This window comes from Vipera ursinii (genome assembly GCF_947247035.1).
Source record: "Vipera ursinii genome assembly, chromosome: 1".
Taxonomy (NCBI): domain Eukaryota; kingdom Metazoa; phylum Chordata; class Lepidosauria; order Squamata; family Viperidae; genus Vipera; species Vipera ursinii.
Genome location: NC_139512.1, coordinates 334,159,032 through 334,181,935, shown reverse-complemented (window position 1 = coordinate 334,181,935; position 22,904 = coordinate 334,159,032). Strand labels below are relative to the sequence as shown.

Sequence of the window (22,904 nt, the reverse complement as noted above, 5' to 3'; positions counted from 1 at the left end):
CTAAGCCAGCATGGCTCAGCTTGGAAACCTCTCCCTTTCCCCTCAGCATGGCTGGCTCAGGAATTCTGGGAGTTGAAGTCCATGAGTCATAAAAGAGCCAAGGTTGCCTACCCCTGGGTTGGGGAAAGGCCTGACCGCGCGATTGCAGTGCTGGTAGTCGCCCGTGTTTATTATCCACGGCTGCATAGTCGATCAGTTCTGCTTCAAGATTCTGATCCAGGTGCCTCAGCGGATCACCTGCCACGTGCCTTCGTTAAAAGCAAGGAAAGACCTGCAGCAGGCAGCTTGACCTGCTTTGCCAACCGGGGAATTGCCAGGCCCGGGGCTAAGCAATTCGCTAAGCAAGACACCGTGCGCCGAAAGCAATCGCGGCTTTTCTGCAGCGCAGACCCGCGGGCTGCTTCGTTCCCGCTCCGCCTCTCGCCTTCGCGACGGGTTTCCCGGTATGGTGGCGGGGAGGGGACGCGGAGGTGGGAGTGGGATGATGTCCGCCGGGGATGAGCTCAGGACCGGTGGGAGGGGCCGGTGGCCTATATAAGACCTCGGCCGGCCAGCGCGCCATAGCCTGTCCGGGGCGAACTGCGGCAGAGTCAAGGTGGGGAGCTGGACGTCATCTGAACGCCGGGGTCGTGGGTGGGGAGCTTGGCCAAGCTGAGTAGGTACCATCGCACCGGCTGCAGGAGCGGTAGGACTTCCCGTCCCATCGTTTAGGGGAAACTGCCCACCGCCTGGTTGAAATTGCTAAATGCCAAGATGGGCGAGAGGATCCAGTTTGGGAAAGTAAATCCCCCCCCCCCCGCTTCCCTTAGATATCGGAGGTTTGAAAGGCAAGGTGATGCCACTTAGCTGTAGGACAGGGTGGAAATTCAGGCTTGGCAGCAGTGGCTGTAACTTCATTCCTATTGAAATTTAGTTCAGTGCATGTGAGGGGGGTGTTTCTTGGTAAGTTGTAGGGCATTTGATGCTTAGCCTCAATGAGTGGGGCACACTTTTTATTTCCTTTATTTCAAATATATATCTGGCCACCCACTCAACCAATGGGACTCTAGGTAGCATACAACAGACGATGGGATGGGATGGGAAATATTGCCTAATAGTGAAAGCCCAGCTCTCTTGGGTCTTGGCGCCTTTCAATTCATGTTGCTTTAAACAATGGGTGTATCGTATTGCACAAGAAAGATGCGAAGTGTGGTATTAAGAGCAACCAAGCAAAGCTATCAGCCTGCATGAGGAAAGGAAATGTCCAATGTGTGCATTTTAAAACTGAGGGGTGATGCTCCTGGAGATTGCAAACAATTTAGCTTAGAGAAGGAGAGGTCTGCTGCTGTGCCCCACTCGCTGTTAATGTAAGCCTTAATGGTGGTTTTGTAGTCCTTCTGCTACTGTATTGATTTATTGCTTCTTGTGAGTGTGGTGCTTATATGAGTACAAAACAACATCCTTCTACCTCGAAGTCTAACATTGGATGCTGGGGAAATGGAGCTGTGATAAAATTTGCATGGTCATGCTCAGACCCAGCCAAAGTCAAAGAGTTAATCACTGTCCATTTGCTTTTTGCTCTGCTGAGCTGTTCCTGAACTATTGTCATTTTCTTTTTCCGCATGTTCTATCTTGGTCAGTTTTTCTACTGAAGCAGCATCCAAGTCAATAGACAGGAGATTTCTCCCACCCATACCTCAACCCTCTTTTTGCTTATAGCAGTGCATGCTAGTTTTTTTAAAAAAAATATTAGACCTGAAAATATTGGGAATTAATGCTACATTAATTGGGAATTAATTGTAACCAGAAACCATTTCCCAGGATCTTAAAGGATCTATTTTTTTCTGCCACTTGGGGACTGGAAAGCATAGAGTTTTGAAAACCTGGCAGATCCCCAACATCACCTGATTTGCTGGATTTGGCAGGCTCATAAGCTTTGCAGGCTGTTCCCCCCTCCCCCCTTTCTGCCCCAGTTATTCATGAGCAGCTTTTGAAGTTTATCCCTCAGACACTGGAAAAAATCTTCCAGATTTTTAGCTCCTGGGGCAAGTTGTTCCTTAAATGTAAATGATGGGGCTGGAACTGCCTGTTCTATAATAATTACCTTTGTTTTTGTTCTGAAATAGGATGAAATCAGATAAGTGTGCTAGAATATTTTAAAAAAACAAGAGGCAAATAATGTTGAACATTATCCCGGGAACATGACAGAATGTGAGATGATTGCTGTATTTACTGACTCATACAAATATACACCTGGAAAGAGGCTGCCTTTGGATCTGAGCAAATGGTCTCAATTTTGAGTTTGCTAATTATTTTATGTTTGCAGAAACTGTAACATTCACGGTTGTCTTTCTATTCATGAGACTAGATTTTGTCTACTTTTCAGTCACAAATGTTCAGAATACTGACATGTTATAAGCATGTTATATGTAAAAATCTGCTTGCATGCTTGCTTGTTGCCCTCAGTTTTATTGGGCATTGACAGATTTCTATAATGCCTGGTTACCACTCAGGTCTAGGATTTGGCACCCAATTATGTTTTTACTAAAAAGAAAACAGCTTGTAGGAATACTGGTGTCATACTTTTCTTGCCACGTCAGCTGGCACAGCAGCAGAAGTTACATAGGAACAGAGATTTGTGATGTAGAGAAAATAGGTCTTAACCTGAGTCAAGAATCAGCTCTGCAAAATTTAAAGAATACCTCTGAGTATATGCAGAAAGCATTTTGTTTCATCCTGAACCAACTGTAGCTTGACAGCTTGTCTAAGAGGGCTTTCAGATTAAAGGGTAGTTTTTCAAGGTTGAATTGATTTTTTTAAAAAAAAATTATAGAGGAGGGCCACATATGTCTTGTTTAAAAATAAAAAAAACAGAGATCCAGAACTAAAACCTAGTTTGGATCTCTCCAGTCAAAATCCTGATGAGTGGAGAAATAGCGGGGTCAGGTACATGGACATCCATGGGGAGGATAACATCAATGACACTCTTGCATAAATTTGTGTCTTGATGTAAAAAATGTAATTTTCGTCATGAGTGTGAATGCGGCTGGATTGTTTGTTTTCAATTTTATTCACATAATACTGTCACATAAGCCATGCTTTACAATTCACAATGGCTGTATTCATATGCTAAGCCAAGCAAGCCACATTAAAAACTGGCTCAGTGTATGATTTGGCCAAGATGGGCATTGCAGAATACAGTGTCTGTAAAGGGGGAGGATGTGACCATTTCTCAAGGCAGGAATTATTGATGCTTTTCACACCCATGGGCCCATTTCAATCTCCTCTGTCTGGCACCTTATCTCCAGAGAAACTTATCTTGTGCCAGTATTTTCCTGCATGTTTGTTTTCTTGTCTAGGCTGAAGGCCAATTTCCAGCTTTATTGGTTTCCACAATCTTTTCGCTGTGCCTTTAGCTTCTGTTTAGTCAGATGATGGCTTAAGTCAGGAGTCTTCAAACTTGGCCCTTTTATGACTTGTGGACTTCAACTCCCAGAATTCCTCAGCCAGTGTGCCTGGCTGAGGAATTCTGGGAGTTGAAGTCCACAAGTCATAAAAGGGCCAAGTTTGAAGACCCCTGGCTTAAGTGATCAGGAAAGAAAAGGAAGTGAAAAGGATGGCAGGAGGTTATTTTTCTGAAAGGGCTAAAAACATCTGTTCTTATAACTTCCCTATTAGGCATCCTATTATTGATGTGCAGTGGTTCTGGCTTTACTCATAGAATTAGTATTTATCTTTGTTGTTGTTCTTCTGATAAAGATTCCCAGGGTCAAAGCCAGCTGTAGGGCAGACAGTCAAACAATGATCTTGCCCCTGTATCCTTTGCAGGACCTGAAAGAAAAAAAATTCTTTTTCACCTAATCAGGAGTGATATTTAAATTAGGCAACAACCAGTTTTCCTCCTCCTTTACAAAGTATCTCAGTACTACCTAAGTATGTATGTACCCACCCCCATGTACGCATCTCTTTAAATTATTCTCTTTCTTTTATCCACTCCAGCCCCCAGCATCCTTGAAGCCAGGAAAATAGCAACTATTTTAAGGAGTTGCCCTACACATATTTTGAAGCAGGGCTTTACCTTGAAATCCAAGTGGTGCAACAGCAGCCCTCTTAATACAACCGGTTAATTTCCATTAATTCTCCACTGTGTGTGTGTTTTTAATATCTTAATATTAAATTAATATAATTTAATATCTGCAGTCAACCCCCAAATCTCTCTAAATGCCATCCAGACCCTTTGTGCAAATGAGTACTAGAATCATGGGAAAAGGTTCACCTGATGCAAAATTCTTAGAAATGACTGCCATCTCTTGTGCCTTCTCTCAAATATTGCTAGATGTTTTGTGCGGTGAGAAACTTGTCTGCAAAGCTAACCAACCAACTAGGTCAGTCCCTTGGTTCATGTCAACCAGCATTGTCTATGCTGACGGTTCACAGCGCTCTAGAATGTCAGGCAGAGAAATCTTAACTGATCATTTTAGATTAAATTCAGTGACTGAACTTGGGACCTTCTGTATGCATAACAGATGCCTTGACCCTGCTACTTGAGAGCCTTTAACCACATATCTCAGGCTCCTTCTGCGGACAAAGCCACTGTGGTGTCTTTCACTGAGTGGTGGCTGTTCCCCTTGGCAGCACGATCAAGGTCCTGTTTGCTGCTGCTCGTTTCCCACGCCACTAAGCTCTGTGTAGCCAAGGACTTGGCCAGATCTTTCACAACAGGAATTAATTTATTCAAAGGATTAAAGCACACTCTTTCCCCCTTAAGTAGCAGCTTTGAAGGGTGCAAGTGCTGTAGGAAATTTGGCCAGAAAAAATTATTCTTCTGTTGGAATAGACTCCATAGCTTTTATGAAGTCCCTGTTGATAAGCAACCCATTGCACCCTTTTAAAAATAGCTGTTTTACTTTTTTTTTAAAGTTATTGTAACCTATCATTTTAAAGGGAGTTGAATACTAGCAAGGTCAAACTCTCCCTCACCAATTCTCTGTCATGGGAGTGGGGAGGGCAGGGTAAAGATTTATATTTTCTAATGTACAACTATGTCAGTACAATATCAACTCAGAAATAAGTCTTCAAAGTTATGAGGGAGAAAGAAGAGATGTAGATGCAAAATAAAAGCAGATGTTAGGAATAATGGTATTCCTAAATTCTTTTTAAAAAGGTCATTTATTTGAACTGCAGAAGAGGCATCACCTGCTTTGTGGGGAAGGTGCATGTGGTTGTGGTTTGTTAGGGTGCTACTAGTTTGAACCTGCATGGATGATTTTAAAAAAAGGATGTTATCTAAAAACCAGGCCTACAGTTAATTTCTGTGTAACAAACCTAGTTTAATTATCAAAATAACCCCAGTGAAGATCAAAACAAAGAGGAGAGGTAGTTCTTGACTTAGAACCATTCATTTAGTGACCATTTAAAGTTACAAGGCACTAAAAACAGTGATTTATGACTGTTTTTTCACTTACAACCCTTCCTGCATCCCTGTACTCACATGATCCAAACCTGGATGTTTGCAACTATGACAGTTGCAGTATCTCATCATATGATCACCTTCTGTGACCTTCTAACAAGCAAAGTCAATGGGGAAGCCATATTAACTTAATAACCATGTTACTAATTTAGCAGCTGAAGTGATTCACTTAACTGTGGCAAGAAAGGTTATAAAATGGAGCAAAATTTACCTAATAGCTGTCTTGCTTAGCAACAGAAATTTGGAGCTCACTTGCGGTCGTAACTTGAGGACTACCTGTACTTCATACTCACTGCATTCCATATTTTGGTTCTGATACTCAGAAATTAATGGAAAGCCTTTACCACTACTAATTATTTAATTTAATTTTATATAATAGCAGAACATGCTATGTCTCCCAAAACAAGGCAGTCTCCTCCCTCTCTTCAACCCATGCAAACTATCACTAATATTGGGTGAGTTGTTACCAGATGTGTCCAATTAACATTAATGAGCTTGTAGGTTTTTAAAGAAAGGGATCTGAGGAGGGGAAAAAAAACCCTCTCTGTTATTTCTGTTCTGCTGAGGATTGTTTGCCTGCCTTGCTTGGAGACATAAAAAACGGTGGGTGCTTTACTGGGCCTCCTCTTCCTTCGCTTCTCCATGAAAAATTGAGGCCACAGAGCCAGCTTTGGTGACCTCCCACCACCACGGCCCACCCTTTGCAGTTCTCTATGAGAGCTGTCTGTCCTCTAGCTAGCTTTGAATACAAGTGGTAGCTCTTATGCAACTTTTCCTTAGCTGGGCACAATAGAGGAATTATCTGGAAAGCAGATATTGGGACAATTTGCTCCTCTTGTCTGGGGAATCTAGCCGGCTATTAAAGTTGGGAAGGCTGGCCAGATTTCTTATCCTTTGCTGTGTGTGTCGTGTCCATCTGGGAGAACAAGCATTGGGATGAGTCAAAGTGTGCATTGTTCTCTCTGTGTCTTTGTGAATCTTGGCAAGTTGGTAGTTGATTTGCTTTTCACAGGCTCTCTCGTCTTAGACTTAGGCAGTATCATACAGCAGTCTGCTTAACAATTTCTCAGGATTATTTTTCTTCATCTGCAAATGTGTTTTTTGTTTTTCTGCCATAGTGCTCTCTGATCTTGGCTGTTTGCAGATGTTTTGCCTGGTTGGGTAACAAACATCTGCGACCAAACCAACAAGGTCTGAAAGTTCCAAGAACACGACAGTTCAGCCTTGAGCTACAGATAATTTCTTCTACTGGTACTTGAAAAAAAACTCTTGATTTTTTTTTCTCAGTGGTGTCTTTGAGCTGCCTCTTGTTCAGGGTGGCAGAGAATGCTCCTCTCTGGGTGCAGTTGTTTTTCTCTTTCATATTTTTCCATCAATCTGCAGCCTCTCCCGTTTGCCTATACTTCCAAATCTGAAAGGTTTCTGTGGGAGGAATTTTCTTATTATGTATCCCATGAGATTTAATGGTAGCTGTGGAAAATGCAAGAAGATGCAGACCATTAGAGATGGTCATTAACAATAATCTCCCCCCCCCCCTATACACATTAAAAACTGAATGGCTGTGCCCTATACCCCTTTTGACCAAGGTAGAGATGTACAAGACTGGCTGAATGCACATAACTTCAAAGTTTGGTTACATTTAACTTTGTTTTTTTCCCTGCATGGCATAACATATTGGGTGAACTCAAACCGTGTGGTTAGGTAATGATTCAGCATATAGTGTATGCCCAGAATATATGCCCAGCATATATGCCCAGAAAATGCATTAATACCTTGGCTAAGCAGGCTGTGAAGTCAGTCATGGGATGAGAAACCACATTGGATTATAGTCTCCAGATGGTTGCAGAGAAGAGCTCAAATGAATTCTGTATTCTACTTCCCCAAAACACTTCTCAGCAGCCTCAGCAGCATGGAATTATGAATACCGCATAATTTCATCAGGTTTCAGGATATAGTTAAACCAAGAAATTGTGATTATAATCATTTTAAGTAAAGCAGGCAATGCTCATCAGATGGAGGTGCATCACTTTGTTTTCCCCTCTTCCAAAGTGAACTACTTCTGGATTTCTTGCTAGGGGACATCACCCTGGTTCCTACAGTGTTTGTAACAGGCAGTCTAAGAGCACCAGTTTCCCACTGTGAGGTGTCTTCTTCAAAGAACAGAAGAATTACAGTATTTGGACTCCCTGGAACAAAACACAGACTCTGTGCTGGGACCCAACATGCTGGACCTTCAAGAAGCATTTTGGAAGAGATGGAATGTGACACTTTCCAAGAATGCCTTAATCCAGGCTGGGCCAGTTGGGTGGTTCTTGGGAGAAATTTGCAGTCATTGCATAGAGGACAAAGACTGTTAGAAGGGAGCATAGTGTTTGGATCCTGTGCATAGGCTGGTCAAGCAGGAAAGGCTACCCACTGCCAGGCAGACAGAATAAATGTCAAAGTCTCAAATTTATTTGTGAATCTCCCAGGGGATTACAATCCATAGCCTGAGACCTTCATTTTACTGGATTATGTCTATGCTGACATTAACCTGTTACTCTGAAGATAGGTTTATCCTGATCCAAAAGGGTCACTGTATTGCCTGTTGGCTTGCCTGAGCTTGTAGTCAGTTCATTTTAGGGACTGCCTTGTCAGCCAGAAGCCTGGGGAACAGAAATATATTAAATTGGCTTTGATGCTGGAAACTAAAGAATTACAGAAGTATTGGGTATGGAGCAAGTCTTTCTGTTCTGGCCTTCGTTCTTACCCATGAAGTAGTAAAAAAACAACATTGTCTCAGTCAATACACCATGCATTTATTGATTTCTGCTCCATTATTTGCTAAGAATTCAAAGCAAAAAATAAAATGATTAAAAAAAACTACTAATCCTATTCAATACATTGGACATCATTCTCAAAGAGCAAGTTGAATTACAAAATGACATTCAAACAGGCCTTCTGGCAGAGTTGCAAACTGAAACCAGCAGATGCTCTTTAATTTAAAACACTTCTCCAGAAGGGGTATGGATTTTGTGGTCCAAAATATGTTGCTGAGTTCTTGATAGTTTCATCCAGTGTGGCTAATAGGGTTGAAACTTTGGGAAGATCTAAGGTTCTGCAAGCTGTTCTAGCCAATCATTGGAATGAGAAGTTGCTAGCACTTCTCTGATTATGATTAACAAGAAGCTGTGTTGGCAAGGAGCTCCAAAGTCTCAGCATTGCAAATAAAACATCCTATATATATTATGTATGCTATATAGCTTTTAATTTTAATTTCCCCAGAAGAAATACAGGATTTCAATTTCAAGTTCCTACTATTGCAAGAAAAATCAATGAGATATATTGTCTGGTCTCTATTATTTAGTAGACTTACCGGTAATATGGCACTCCTGTTTTATTTTCCTTCGTTTTTCTTTTTGCAGGAACCTGTATTTCCTTCTATTGAGAAGATGATTCCCACTCTGTTGCTCTCATTGTTGGGAATCTTGGTTTCTTCGCAAGGGGGCCATTGCCTTGTTCCTCCTAATGAGCTTCAGAGTGAGTACATGCCTGTTAATTAGAAATGATGGCTTTTTTCCCTTGGTTGGCAAAGAATTTGTGGATTTGAACTGCAGCCAGTTATGGGTTTTTTTGAGAAACCCGGGTGGGGGTGAATTAGTGGATGTGCTGGACCAGGTTTTTGTTCACTCTGCATGATTTCTGCATCTGCAAAAGATGCCAAAATGTTGTCTTGTGAACCAGAGGAGGCCTACACTGGCAGAAAGAGAAGAATTGCTGGCAGTGCTTATAAAGACACTATTTCAGAACCAGCCATTTGGGTCATGAAGTCACTTCCCAGAAGCGTGACTCACAGCAGTTTGTGGCTAGTTTGGACAAAATTAAAGCTGCCTTGTCATTTGTTTTGAATGCATTGCCAAATTATGCAAGAGCTTGCAGTCAAATCTATTTCCCCAAAGGGAGGCAAGGAAATGCTTATATAATACCTTTTGGAAAGATCCAAGGATTGTTAGGAGAAGCAGATGGAAGAAGCAGAAGTGGCTTTGACTTAATAAACTTGAATGGTTTTTTTTTAAAGTAATATGCATTATGTTGAATTATAAGAAAAAAGCAATGCTGGCTATGGCTGCAGCCAAGGTAGTAGCAATTTTATGTCTATATTTAAGGCCACGTTCTCCGAAATTGGGAGCTATGTACTGGCTACAGTTGAATAATACTAATTATTAAATTTATATGCTGCCAATGTCTTGCAAATCTGAAGGGAGATATGTGTAATGGGGACAAGACATAAACTTGAGTAGAAAGGCCTATTCTGTCTCTGACTTACTCTGTTAAATGTTCTGATATTCTCTTCTGCGGGCACTTCATATCAGCACTCTCCCCCCACGCCCCTGCCCAGTCCCTTAAAACAATTTGAAGATGATTTGCTGTGGGATTCACTTTGGACAACCTTGCAATGCCAAAACAGGAACAACAGTCATAATCCTGCCCTGAGTTGTGTATCCTGGAGGAACAGATTTTCTCACTTCTGCTCCATGCAAAAATGGAGCGGTGTGTGTGTGTGTGTGTGTGTGTGTGTGTGTGTGTGTGTAGGGGAGAAAAACTGGCTTGCATGCTTCTGTTTCACATCCACTTCCTTACTGCAGATCATGCCAATGTTTACTGTAGACAAAAATGTTAAAAATCCCAGCACTTTGAATGGGAGGTGCTAAACGAAATATAAAGGGTGGGTGGGTTTGATGAATTTTGGACAAAACACTAATTTTTCTACATCTTTAAATATACAGGTCCTCGACTTATGCAGTTCACTTAGTGACCATTCAAAGTTACAACGGCACTGAAAAAGTGACTTATGACAATTTCTCACACAACCTTTGCAGCATCCCCATGGTCATGTGATCAGCATTCAGATGGTTGGCAACTGACTCATATTTATGATGGTTGCAGCGTCCTGGGTTCATGTGATCACCTTTTGTGACCTTTAGACAAATAAAATCAGTGGGGAAGCCAGATTCAACTGTATTACTAACTTAACAACTGCAATGATTCACTTAACAACTGTGGCAAGAAAAGTCATAAAATGGGGTAAAATTCACAACAAACGTCACACTTAGCAACAGAAATTTTAGGCTCAATTGTGGTCATAAGTCAAGGACTATACCTGTGACCTAGGAGAGAATAACAGAATAACAGAGTTGGAAGGGACCTTGGAGGTCTTCTAGTCCAACCCCCTGCTCAGGCAGGAAACCTTATACCATTTCAGACAAATGGCTGTCCAGTCTCTTCTTAAAATCTTCCTGTGTTGGAGCATTTACAACTTCTGGAGGCAAGTCGTTCCCCTGATTAATTGTTCTGTCAGGAAATTTCTCCTTAGTTCCAGGTTGCTTCTCTCCTTCATTAGTTTCCATCCGTTGCTTCTTTTCTTGCCTTCAGGTGCTTTGGAGAATAGCTTGACTCCCCCTTCTTTGTGGCAGTCCCTAATTGAGCTCAGTGTTTAAATACTGCTATCTTGTGGGAAATAAAAGTCTAGAACTTTTTTAAAAAATTATCATGTATTTCTTATGTAACAGTCCATCTTCCATGGCCTTTGCTGGGATGATAGAAGTCGTAGTCTGACAGTACCAGGTTGAGGAAGGCTGATGTGGATTATCAACCTTTTGGAAAATCCATAAACAAATCCCTGCTTAATTATTTGGCATTTGTGGGCCTCTCTCTTTATAAGATGATTGGTTTAAAATTATTGAAATAATGCTGGTGTTTGTGGAAAGTTGTTCTTGTTTCTTATTTATTAAATTTCTATGCCGTCATCTCACTGATATAGCGACTCTGTATTCCTTGAAGTGGGGTTCAAGAAAATAGGCACAGAAATAATGCTTTCATTGTAACTCGTATCCTGTAAGAATGAGAAAAAAGGGAAGAAGAAACATGCATCAACATAGTCTAATCATTTTCCAGATGAGCAACTGGAAATACATGTTATGACTTTCTATTTTTTTCCATGTTTCTACTTTCTCCTTCTGCTACATTTAGTTGGGAAACTGCTTAATGCTTCTACCAGAAAGCTGTCTGATGCCACTTGTAACCTGGTCCTGCTCCTCTTGTCCAACTCTGAAGGATCCCTCAAAAACCTTTTCCATTTCTTAATTTGAAATGTTCTCCTTTTTCTCATTTTTCATGCTGCATTTTCTGCCAGGACTATGTATGGGAGATCTGGGTTTCATTCGGTGTTCTTGGATGGCAGACGGCTGTTCACTTGTCTTTTATTTCTTATTGTTGGGCAATTAAAAAAATAGAAGTAATACATTCTTTAATAATAATAATGCAGCATGATTTATTTCCTAAGCACCGTTGTGGTGGTGGGAAGTCTTCTGCTCAGTTCATGTTCTGCTTAAATAACCAGTGAAAGAGATCCACCACATCCTGAAGTTGTCATTTCCATGGTTGAACATATCTACCGTTAGGATTCTTTTTTCCTGATGTGCATGCAAAGTTTGCTTCCATATTTTCAATTCATTGTTCTTGCCTCGTCTTCTGGAACAAATCTGAAGAATTCTTCCCTGTCTTCTACATGATAAAAGATACTACAGATCATTGTTTCTCAACCTTGGCAACTTTGAGATAGCTGGTTGGGGAATTCTGGAAGTTCAAGTACATCTTAAAATTGTGCAAAGGTTATGTTAAAATGACCCAGGTTGAAAAACAGTGCTGCAGAAACTATATTTTACGGACACCTATCATATCTCAATACAGTTTTGCTTAAATGTATCCAGCACCTCCAACCATACCTCACAAATTTAATCTTCCCAGACTTAATAATTTGATTGTTGTTGTCCTTTGGCTGCACTCCAGTTTGTCAGAGCCCCTCCTAAAATGAGTTGCCTGGAACTAGACCCAGTATTCCAAGTGCAGCCTGACCAATGCAGAATAGAAATGAACTGTAACAAGTGTTTGTCTGATCAATGCAGAGCTGAAGGGAGTGAGGCAAAGAAGAACAATAGCTCTTGATCATACTTGCTGCTGATTCTGGGACTTGCCATGCCAAAAGATCTGAAGGAATTGTTATCCAACAATTTACATATGCAACCTGTATGTGATATTCTTATGTTACATTGATATGACAATTAGCAGAATCCATATTAAAATGTAATATACACAAGCCAGAGCCATCCATATCTATAAAGAGGCAGTGATAAGCAATGTTTGATTTGCAAAAACTCAAAATAGGAGAGATCCATATCAATTATTTTAGCACCATGTATCTCTACAATTGTAGGGATGCGGCAGCTCAGTGGGTTAGGACGCTGAGCTTGTCGATCAGATGGTCGGCAGTTTGGCGTGTTGAATCCCGAGTGCCGCATAACAGAGTGAGCGCCTGTTACTCGTCCCAGCTTCTGCCAACCTAGCAGTTTGAAAGCACGTAAAAATGCAAGTAGACAAATAGGGACCACTATGGTGGGAAGGTAACAGCGTTCCGTGCGCCTTTGGCGTCTAGTCATGCCAGCCACATGACCACGGAGACGACCTCGGACAAGCGCTGGCTCTTCGGCTTTGAAACGGAGATGAGCACCGGCCGCTAGAGTTGGAAACGACTAGCACGCATGTGCGGGGGAACCTTTACCTTTTTTATCTCTACAATGATGAGGGAAGTAAACATATTATAGAGATATATGGTGCTAAAAGTAATCAATATGGATCTCTCCTATTTTGAGTTTTTGCAAATCAAACATTGCTTATCACTGCCTCTTTATAGATATGGATGGCTCTGGCTTGTGTATATTACATTTTAATATGGATTCTGCTAATTGTCATATCAATGTAACATAAGAATATCACATACAGGTTGCATATGTAAATTGTTGGATAACATACTTTAAATCTTACAGGTAAGTTTGAAAGACCAGTCACTCAGGAACTAAGTGCTGTAAAGTAACCACTTTCCTTGGTATATCCTTGCTTTCTGTAAAATGCTTTCTATTTTATTTTACAGGGTGTGAAAAGTTCCTTCTGTCTATTAACATTGTGCACTGTGAAACAGCATATCAGAATGATGCTGATGTGGCAATTTTTTTTCTTTTCCTCTCACAGAAATGTCTGAAAAAGGAAGCCGGTACATCGATGGAGAGCTGGAAAACGCCGTCAATGGAGTCCGGCAAATGAAGCTACTGATGGAACAGACGAGCAGTGACCACCAGGAGATCTTGAGTAGCTTGGAAGACACAAAGAAGAAGAAGGAGGTCTGTTGGTATCAGGGCTTTCTGAGATGTGACTGTTTCCTCCAGCTGGTCTGAAATTTCTTTGCCATTCAAAAGGGGGCAAAGGAGTTCTCTCCCCAGCCTAACCTAGATTCTCAAGTTCTACTCCATGACCTACTAGCTTACAACTCTCACAAGCTTTGGATACATTTTCAGTGTGGAGTAGTAGAACTATTGCTGTGAAATGATTAGTTCAGCCTTCTCCTGTTCACAGGAGAATTGCAATTTGAGCTGGAGCTGTGGTTGCTGGCATTATCTGGCAGGCACCAATATGGGAAAAACTCAATAACCATCTTACGGCATCATGTTTATAAGGAAAAATGGTGGGAGGGAGGCTATGCAGCTATCCCCACCCTCTAATACAGGGGTCTTCAAACTCGGCCCTTTTATGACTCGTGGACTTCAACTCCCAGCATTCCTCAGCCAGCATGCCTGGCTGAGGAATGCTGGGAGTTGAAGTCCACGAGTCATAAAAGGGCCGAGTTTGAAGACCCCTGCTCTAATAGGATGTGCACCAAGTAGTTTCTTACTCTTTATTTGTGCATTAAGTATAAATAAGAGCAGGAAGGGTTTTTTTTTAAAAAAATAATTTTATGAAACATACATTGGCTGTTCTTATCGTGACACATTTAACTTGAATTAACCCATTTCCTGGGTTTGTATATTACATTGAAATATCAACTAACAAAATGGGCCAGGTTCACATGGTATGCTAACCATTAAAAAGGTAACCAAGTGTAGCATGTTACCTTAAAATAATGGATAAAATCTTAAAACAACCTTGTTAAGCACATTGGTGAACCCAGGCTGTATATGGATGTCAGGGCTACCTTGTTCCATGGTTTTCTTTACTGGTGCTGGTTCGCTTGTGACAAGACAACCTCTTCCAGCTGTTTCTCCTGGGATCTCATCAATTTGCTGCAGTTGTTCCCTAATCCTTTTCCTGGCTCTGTGCTCATTGGTCTGCTGCTCATCCAGTTGCTACTTTCACCATCATACTCTCCTGTAGATGCAAGATCCCCCTCTGCTGCCTACTGGCTCTTCTCTTATGTAGTGTGTTTCCAAAAGCAGGGTGCAAATGCTGCAAGGAATTAGGATTTTTTTCCTAACCCTTTGAGTCTTGCACCTAAGCGGTTAAATTGAAGGGAAGTTACCTGTTCCTTCCATCTGCTCTTAATGTCTTGGTCTTTCTTCCTTTTTCACTGCCTTCCATTGCAACTCTAGTTCCTCTTGTTTTATTGTTGTCCCTTCAGGAAAGTCCTAATAACCCTGTTTCCTCTGCAGGAGGCTCTCCTCCTTGCGAAGGATATGGAGAAACAACTGAATGAACAGGAAGTGTGCAATGACACTATGCTTGCCCTTTGGGAAGAATGCAAGCCATGCCTGAAGCAGACCTGCATGAAGTTCTATACTCGGACATGCCATAGCGGTGCTGGCCTGGTTGGCAGGCAGGTGAGTGAGCCATGTGATGTTGCTTGCTTAGCCTTGTACTTCTGGATAACTGCAGTTTGGGGCAACAGGTGAACTATTATTTGGGCTGAGCCTTATGGCTGAGTATTATGGGATACCGTTTTGGCGTGACACGTGCCCTATGGATCAGCAGTTTGACACCCCTGCTCTAGATAAAAGAAATGGTTTCCCTCTCAAATAATAGTGTAGGCTCATCTTCTTGCCTCTCCAAATTCTCCTAAGTGAACCTAATCACATTCTGAAGTAGCTAGAAACCTTTATTCTTCATTCTCCTGTGTTGGAAGTGGGTTACAGATCAGATCATCAGGTGCTGAACTGAATGCACAGGGGTGAAACAGGAAGGAAGAAAGATCTCTTAAAGCATTTGAGTTAAGCTTTTTCCAACCTGATCCTGTTTGAGGTCTATATCATAACTCCCACTAATTGTACTGCTTGGGGATAATAGAACTTGTCCAGTACATCTGGGCACCAACTTAAGGAATGCTGATCTAGAATTTAAAAGTAAACTTAAATTGATTCCAGAAATGAATGTATAGAGTGAAATCATGGGTGTCTCTGGGCTTAAGGCATGGGTTTATGACATATGGAAGCTTTACATACAGTTCTGGTAATGCCTTTCTTGGTTAGCTCATGAATATTTACCATACTCCTTTTCTAGAGAGTGAACTGTTTATTTTCTAATTACAATAGCCAGCAGGCTTCCAACTGGAGTGATCTTAAGCTTTCATACTTTTTCCTTCAGCTGGAAGAGTTCCTGAACCACTCTTCTCCATTCTCCATCTGGGTAAATGGGGAGCGTATCGACTCCTTGATGGATGTAGATGAAGAACAGGGCCGGAGGTTGGATGATCTTGAGGAGCGCTACGGTCTAGTGGAAGATGGTGTGGATGACCTCTTCCAAGAGAGCACTCAGGCCTATGGGCAATTCTCCCCCTTCTTCCGGTGGCCATTCGATGGTTTCCGGGATGGCTTCCACAGCATCCGCATCCCATTTACCCATTCCCGTGTTGCCAGGAATGTGCGCCCTTTCTCTCAGTTCTTCAGCAATTACCACCCACATCAAAGTTTCTACCAGATTTTCCAACCATTCTATGAGATGAGCCAGCATTTCTTTGATGGAGCTCAGAAAACCATGGAGTGGGACCACCCAGGTCTAGGAGGAATCCCTGGGTTTTCTTTTGATCAAATCCCAACAGGTAAGGTGAGATCCTGGGCTGCAGAGAGAGCCTGGCCACCGGAGCTCTTTTAAACATCTATATTTGCCTGCCTACTCACTCTAGTTATACAAAGGAAAACAAGCTTTACTGGGCATAAAAAGGGGAGATCTAGTTTTTGGTACCTAGCATATTCCCAAGGATTGGAGAAATACTTGCTTGGTTCATATTCATAGTAAGCCACTGTTCACCAGCAGATGTAGGCTCAGTTGTCATAGGACAAACTCATTTGGCAATTTGATGGTAGTGATTAGTAAGGGGCTCTGCTTTTCTTTGTCCTATTTGCCCCCTCTAATTTCTAATATGAAAAGTAAGGTGCCTCTAATGTTGCCGCTATGCTTTGCTGCTCAGGCTGTCAAGAAGAGTTTTGATTGTCTTCGTGCTGTCAACTCCAAATTGTATCCCAAGGGTATATTTTTGAAGGTGAATGGTGTGATGCAGCTTCCAGATTTCTGGTCTCAAATAATTCTTGGCTTTATTAACAATGCTGGCTTGTGATTTAATGCAGCTGGCAAAACTGGGGTCTGTTGTGATGTCCGCTATCATTCTTTCTGTTAGCAACCCCAGGTCACAATGACAACCGGATGGTGTGCCGTGAGATCCGTCGCAATTCTGCTGGCTGCCTGAAAATGAAGGAAAAATGTGACAAATGCCAGGCAATCCTGGCTGTAGGTAAGTGGAAGAGGGTAAAAGGGAAGACAGAAGCTTTTTGCAGCTGACAACTGTGGTTTGATGGGATCATTTATTAAAGGCAACATGCCCATTTGTTTAGTGGTTGTTTGATGTAACACTGAACACTGAAAAAAGTGACTTTTGACTGATCCTCACACTTATAACTTTTGTAGCATCCCCACAGTCACAAAACTTGGGTGCTTGGAAACCAGTATGTACAGGTAGTTCTTGACTTACAACAATGACCTAAGTTACAACAGCACTGAAAAAAATGACTTATGACTGTTTTTCACACGACCATTGCAGCATCCCCATGGTCATGTGATCAAAATTCAGACACTTGGCAACTGACTCATATTTATGACAGTTGCAGTGTCCTGGAGTCATGTGATCACCTTTTGAGACCTTCTGACAAGCAAAGTCAATGGGGAAGCCAAATTCACTTATCGATCGTGTTACTAATGTAACAAGAGCAGTGATTCACTTATTTATTTATTTATTTATTATTTATTAATTGAATTTATATACTTGAAGAACTGTGGCAATAAAGGTTGTAAAATGGGGCAACGTTCACTTAACAAATGTCTTGCTTAGCAGAAATTTTGGGCTCAGCTGTCGTTATAAGTCAAGGCTACCTGTGTTGGCTGCGGTTGCAGCATCCTGGGGTCATCTGATCACCATTTAAGACCTTCCCAGCCAACTTCTGACAAGCAAAACTAATGGAGGAAGCAACTGTACGATTCACTTACCAACTGTAGTGATATTTTTAATCAGGGCAAAAAGGCAATAAAATTAGGCATAACTGTCTTGTTCAGCAGTGGAAATTTTGGTCCCAATTACAGTTGTAAGACAAGGACTATCGATATAAAACAAAATAGGCTGGGATTTTTTTGTGAACATTTTTGGTAGTTTTCAATGCCCTTTTGGCTTACCTAGATGGTAGCTACATCTTATGACTTGTATATCTTTTATTTTTCATTCATAATTGGTAGGAAATAGCATCTCCAGTATTTGAAGGTTAAAGTTCGGTCACATGATTTTGGTTGGGTTGAGTGGTGGGATTCAAATATGTGAACAACCAGTTCTCTGTGTGGATGCCGCTTCCGGAAGTCCATTCTGGGCAACAAAAAATTAGCTACCAGTTCTGCTGAAGTGGTGCGAACCAGCTGAATCCCACCACTAACTGGGTTGCAAAAAACATTGCAGATATCTACCCACCCGTCTCTGGGTTACTGAAAGAAAAGTTTTTTAGATGCGGATTGCTTATAACTTGTTTCCTTTTGCCAACATGACTTTTTGGCTGTGTTTTTATAACACCCTTATTCTAATTACTGAATTAATTCATACCCTACATTAATTATAAACTGAGCTAATGGAGGTGGATTCATATAATGTGCTAAATGTCATAAAAACTAACCAGACTTAAAATGAACATAATTTAAGAGGCTGGGTGAATACAGCTGCTGTAACTGATTTAGTTAAACATAGAATGTGACTAGAACTTTTGTGTTGTGATGATGCCATTTTTAACATATATCCAAAGTATCAGAATCATTGAGATGGGCGGTTCTAGAAATTGATTGAATGAATGATTGAATGAAATAGATTTCTAGCTTTCGTTGAAAATGGAATTATGGTGACTTCATAAAGTGTTTCCAAGTGTCACAGCAGGGGAAGCTCATAACCAACCAGGCTTGAGCAAATTTAAGCTAAGCCAGATGAGGCCTTCTTTGCCCTTAAATGGTAGATCACCTGAAGATCCCAGAACTGAGATCTTCAAAACATCCTGGAAGAAGGCAGTGCCAAACCCACTTCTGTACTATTTTTGAAACCCCCTATAGTCACATGAGGAAGTCATCACTTACTTGGATCTCCTTTTGTTCTTCTTCTTCAAATCTATACAGATTGCTCTCAGACTGATCCAGATCAGAGCAAAATTAAAGAACGCTTTGAAGATGCTCTGCGATTGGCTGAACGATTTACCCGGAGATATGATGAAATCCTCAAGGCTTTCCAGGAAGAAATGCTCAATACAACAGCCATCCTGGATCAACTCAACCAACAGTTTGGTTGGGTATCTCAGCTAGCCAATCGCACTCGGAATGACAAGCTTCTGAAGGTTATCATGGTAGGTTATTGACTGCATTTGTCTCACTTGCTTAATTTGATCACTGACTTGGCCCCTTCACTGATTTTGTGAAGTCCATTAAGTTACAAAGAAGGCAAATAGCTGGGTGCACACAAACTAAGCTACCAACATTTTAACTAACATTAACGTGTGAATGTAGCCACTAAGTCTTCAACCTGCATGTTTAAGCATGTTTGTTTATCAGCTATTACATGCATTGATATGATGCTTATTTGCCAGTTCTAGGTAGCATTGTAAAAACATCAGTAAGTTAGTATCACAAATCCATACATCACCCCAACTCTTTCCCCTTCTGAGGAGTTGCCTCCCATTAGATGATAGCTTCTTCTACCCTGAAGGTTTGCCAGAAGAGAGTTCAACAGCAAAATGGCAGCAGGGAGGAGGAAGAGGCCATCCTAATGTCGAAGATGGGGAACAGGTTATTCCAGAATGGGAAACTTCTGCTGAGAGAGCTTGCTCCTAAGCATTCGTCCTTCTAGCTCTTGGGAGTATTCTCAGTATACACCCTCGGCCAAGTTGTAGTGAATGGGCAGATTCTACCTGCTTGAATATGTTATTTCATTAGTGTAGAGAGGGACAGCTTGGATTGCAAGATTGTTTCAATAGTTTTAAGAACTGCTGACTTACCAAAGAAGCTCAGGAATTCTGTTTAAACAAAAAGAGAGGAATTGGATTTATATCTCTCTCTACTTGTTCTGTTTTGGGTTCATAGGCTGGTGTGGGTAGCTGATGGAAGACAAAGCTTTTTTATCCCATTAGAAACAACTATCTTTTTGATAGGTTCAGACACTGCTAATGCTTGGTGTTCCTCTTTAAAGGTGAAATCTTCCAGTCCAGAAGACACATCCCAAACTCCTGACACTCAAGTGACTGTCCAGATCTTTGATTCGGAGCCCTTCTCTTTGACTGTGCCAGGAAGTATTACTTTGGATGATGACTTATTTATGGATACAGTGTCCAGGGATGCCCTGCGTGATTATAAGAATAATAAAGTGTAAGTGTGGAGCTGGGAAGATGCAGTCAGAGTTGGATAGTCTCTTGAGTTCAGCTATATGGAAGATGACCATGTTCATTTAAGATTATTGATCTAGTATATTTTCCATTATGGCTGGCCTTATATAAAGTGGGCCGTACCACTTCAGACTGCAAGAGAAGATTTCAGTGGCTTATTTTCTTGAGAGAACCATGTTGCGATAGTAAAAATATTTGGAAATATAAGTGAAAAGAAGTGCCAGCAGTTGCTCCACAAAACATTCTTCAATCTAATGTTTTATCTTACCTTTATCTCTAATGAGTAATCAAAGGCCAGACACATTTTCTGTGAGGGACAAGTGGAAGCAAGAAGATTGAAATCTCCCATAGTTGTTTTTGTCCATACAGTCCTTTAAAGATTTATTTAAATACCTGCTATCAATGGCCAGTTGAGAATTGGAGCCCTGATAGATCTTGAGGCCTTAAGGCCATGAAAATCTATAGTATCCTAAAATATCATTAATTTGAAGGAAATCCATAGGAAGTGCATGGGAACCTTTTTGGATAAGAACGTTTTTAAGAAGACAATATCAGAGTCTATAAGAACAGGTGGTCAGTCCCAGCCTCCTCTTTCTCAGTGTTCAACCTGCAGACTTTTTTTATTGATGAAGACTGAATGTGTATGCATTTGGGGTGAGACAAAGAAACAATATTTCTAGATCTCCAAAATGATGATTGCTTTTTTTTGTGGGGGGGGGAGAACTCTGGATTTATACTAAGTGGCATCTGGTCTCCAGTGCTCAACAAGTAGTCCTCAAGTAACAACTGCAATTGGGATGGGTATTTCATGGGAGTTCTCCTGTGGTTGTTACATGATCTGTGATCATTAAGCACAACGTCATGTGACTGCAACTTGCAGCTTACTTCTGGCTTCTCCATTGACTTTGCTTGATGGAATTTGGTTGTGAAGCTCGTAAATATTGATTTGCTGGGATGTTATAACAGCCACAAGTTTGAGGACCAATGGCAAAATTACTTTTTCAGTGCCATCGTAAGTTTGAACAATCACTAGACTGGGCAGTCATTAACTGAGGACTACTTATATAGGATAAGTGTTGAACTGATTAGTAACTGGGCTATTTTTTACACACACACACACACACACACACACACACACGTACACACGTCTCCATACTTTGTCTCACATTGTTATTCCATGGTTGTCCATGGAACCCAATTGCTTTTGGTTCTGGAGTCATACATTCTTTTTTCTTTTTCTTTATCCAACAGAGAATAACCCCGCCTGCATCCTGGATCTCAGGCTATGACAAGGGAGAGTGAGAGAAGCCATAGCCCTTTTGGCCTCTCTGCCTTTCTGTCTCAGTGCTCTCACAGTGCCACAAGGGAGCTTCGCCCACCAAGCCCCCCCTGTCCGCCTTTGTAGCTTACACTGTATTGCCTGCCCTATTTTGCTGCTGGATATTACCGATGCACAAAATGAAATAAAAGATTCTAGGCCCAATGCTTGACAAAGTGCTCTGTGGATTGAGTGAGAAAAGAAGTGGGATTTGGAGTTGGGGAGAAGGGCTGGATGATGCCCCAAAGAAGTTTTATGCACCCTGGGCAATGGGTTCTGGGTGTGAATTATGTGAACTGTTGGGCAGATTATCTGAGACAAAAGCACATTGTCTGCTAATCCCCTTCCTCATCTTGTCCATTGCCACGAGAGAAAAAACACTGCAACACAATGGAGAGCATTGTATTCCTTCTTTCTACTTGCTAATTATCCTAGCACTGCCTTCAAAACCACACCTACAAGCTTAATCATGGCCATGCAGTTCAAACCTCAGCAGCATTACAAGGTTTTTTTTAGAACAATTTCACATGACTGCAGGAATGCTTCCAGTAATTTTGGGGGAGCCTTAGGGAACTCCGGTTTCATCTGTTCCTGGAACACCAATGGGTGCTTGTCATTTATCCCTAAGAAAGGTTGGATGCATAGGGGTCTACAGCAAGCCCCAATAATGTCAAAATGATATGCATGTGACATCACACAAAAGTCAGAATTATATAATGACATTGCAACTTCTGCAAGTACATAAGTTGCATCATGTGTGTCATGACATACGTGTCCTTTTCCTCATGTTCTTGCAGCCAGTTTTCTGTGATTAGATGTAAATGGATCTGTAAATAGGTTCTAGAAAAAGCTGTTTATGTTGGGTGGTCTGTACTAGAAAGAATTTTGTGAAAAATGAATTGTCAAAAAAAACTATTTACCACTTACAAGTTACAGGTTTGGCTGAGTCAGATTTTTTTTTCTTCTGTTCTAATTAGAGGTGGTAATTGTCTCACCCAGCCTCATACTGTTTATTGTCAGCAGGCATGGACATTGTGAGCAACTCAAATGCTACTGTCCTGTATTTTCTGCATTTACTATCTCTCATTTCCTTCCCTCCAATCATGTAGGAAGGAAGTACAGCATCTCAACCAATAGATGAAATAATATACGGTAGTCTGCTGAAGTATAAATCTAATGAGTTTTAGGAATTGTGTAGTGGAGAGAATTGCTCCAGGCTCTCTCTAATTGGATTAAAACTCATTTTCAAGTCAAGTGTTCATAAACCTATAAAAAGATGTCATTACCTGCCATGCAGTGATCCACAGCTAATAGAGGATGCTGGAAAGTGGCGGGTAAAGATGATGATGAGCTTTTTTTTTTTTTTTTAATTGAAAAGTTTTAAAAATAC

At 41.2% G+C, this 22,904-nt stretch overlaps 1 protein-coding gene across 5 annotated transcripts; it reads left to right on the top strand.

The window, feature by feature from the left end:
* Positions 1 to 570: 570 nt before the first annotated feature.
* On the top strand, positions 571 to 22,453 carry CLU (clusterin). 5 transcript variants are annotated; one of them, XM_083350259.1, is made up of 9 exons: positions 571 to 685; positions 8,854 to 8,968; positions 13,514 to 13,662; positions 14,965 to 15,132; positions 15,893 to 16,346; positions 16,923 to 17,036; positions 18,941 to 19,164; positions 20,004 to 20,179; positions 21,448 to 22,452. In XM_083350259.1, exons 2-9 carry the CDS (start codon positions 8,881 to 8,883, stop codon positions 21,452 to 21,454), a joined length of 1,380 nt encoding a protein of 459 aa, XP_083206385.1. In that variant the 5' UTR covers positions 571 to 685; positions 8,854 to 8,880; the 3' UTR covers positions 21,455 to 22,452. The 5 variants fall into 5 exon arrangements, with proteins under 5 accessions (XP_083206385.1, XP_083206386.1, XP_083206384.1 ...); XM_083350260.1 differs by having other exon boundaries at positions 573 to 655; XM_083350258.1 differs by having other exon boundaries at positions 576 to 595; positions 21,448 to 22,450.
* The last annotated feature ends 451 nt before the right edge of the window (positions 22,454 to 22,904 follow it).

Coding starts and splice junctions, on each gene's coding strand:
- CLU (XM_083350257.1), top strand. CDS start 754: ATGGGCGAGAGGATCCAGTTTGGGAAA. Junction 15,133..15,892: donor CTGGCCTGGTTGGCAGGCAG/GTGAGTGAGCCA, acceptor TTTTTCCTTCAG/CTGGAAGAGTTCCTGAACCA. Junction 16,347..16,922: donor TTTTGATCAAATCCCAACAG/GTAAGGTGAGAT, acceptor TCTTTCTGTTAG/CAACCCCAGGTCACAATGAC.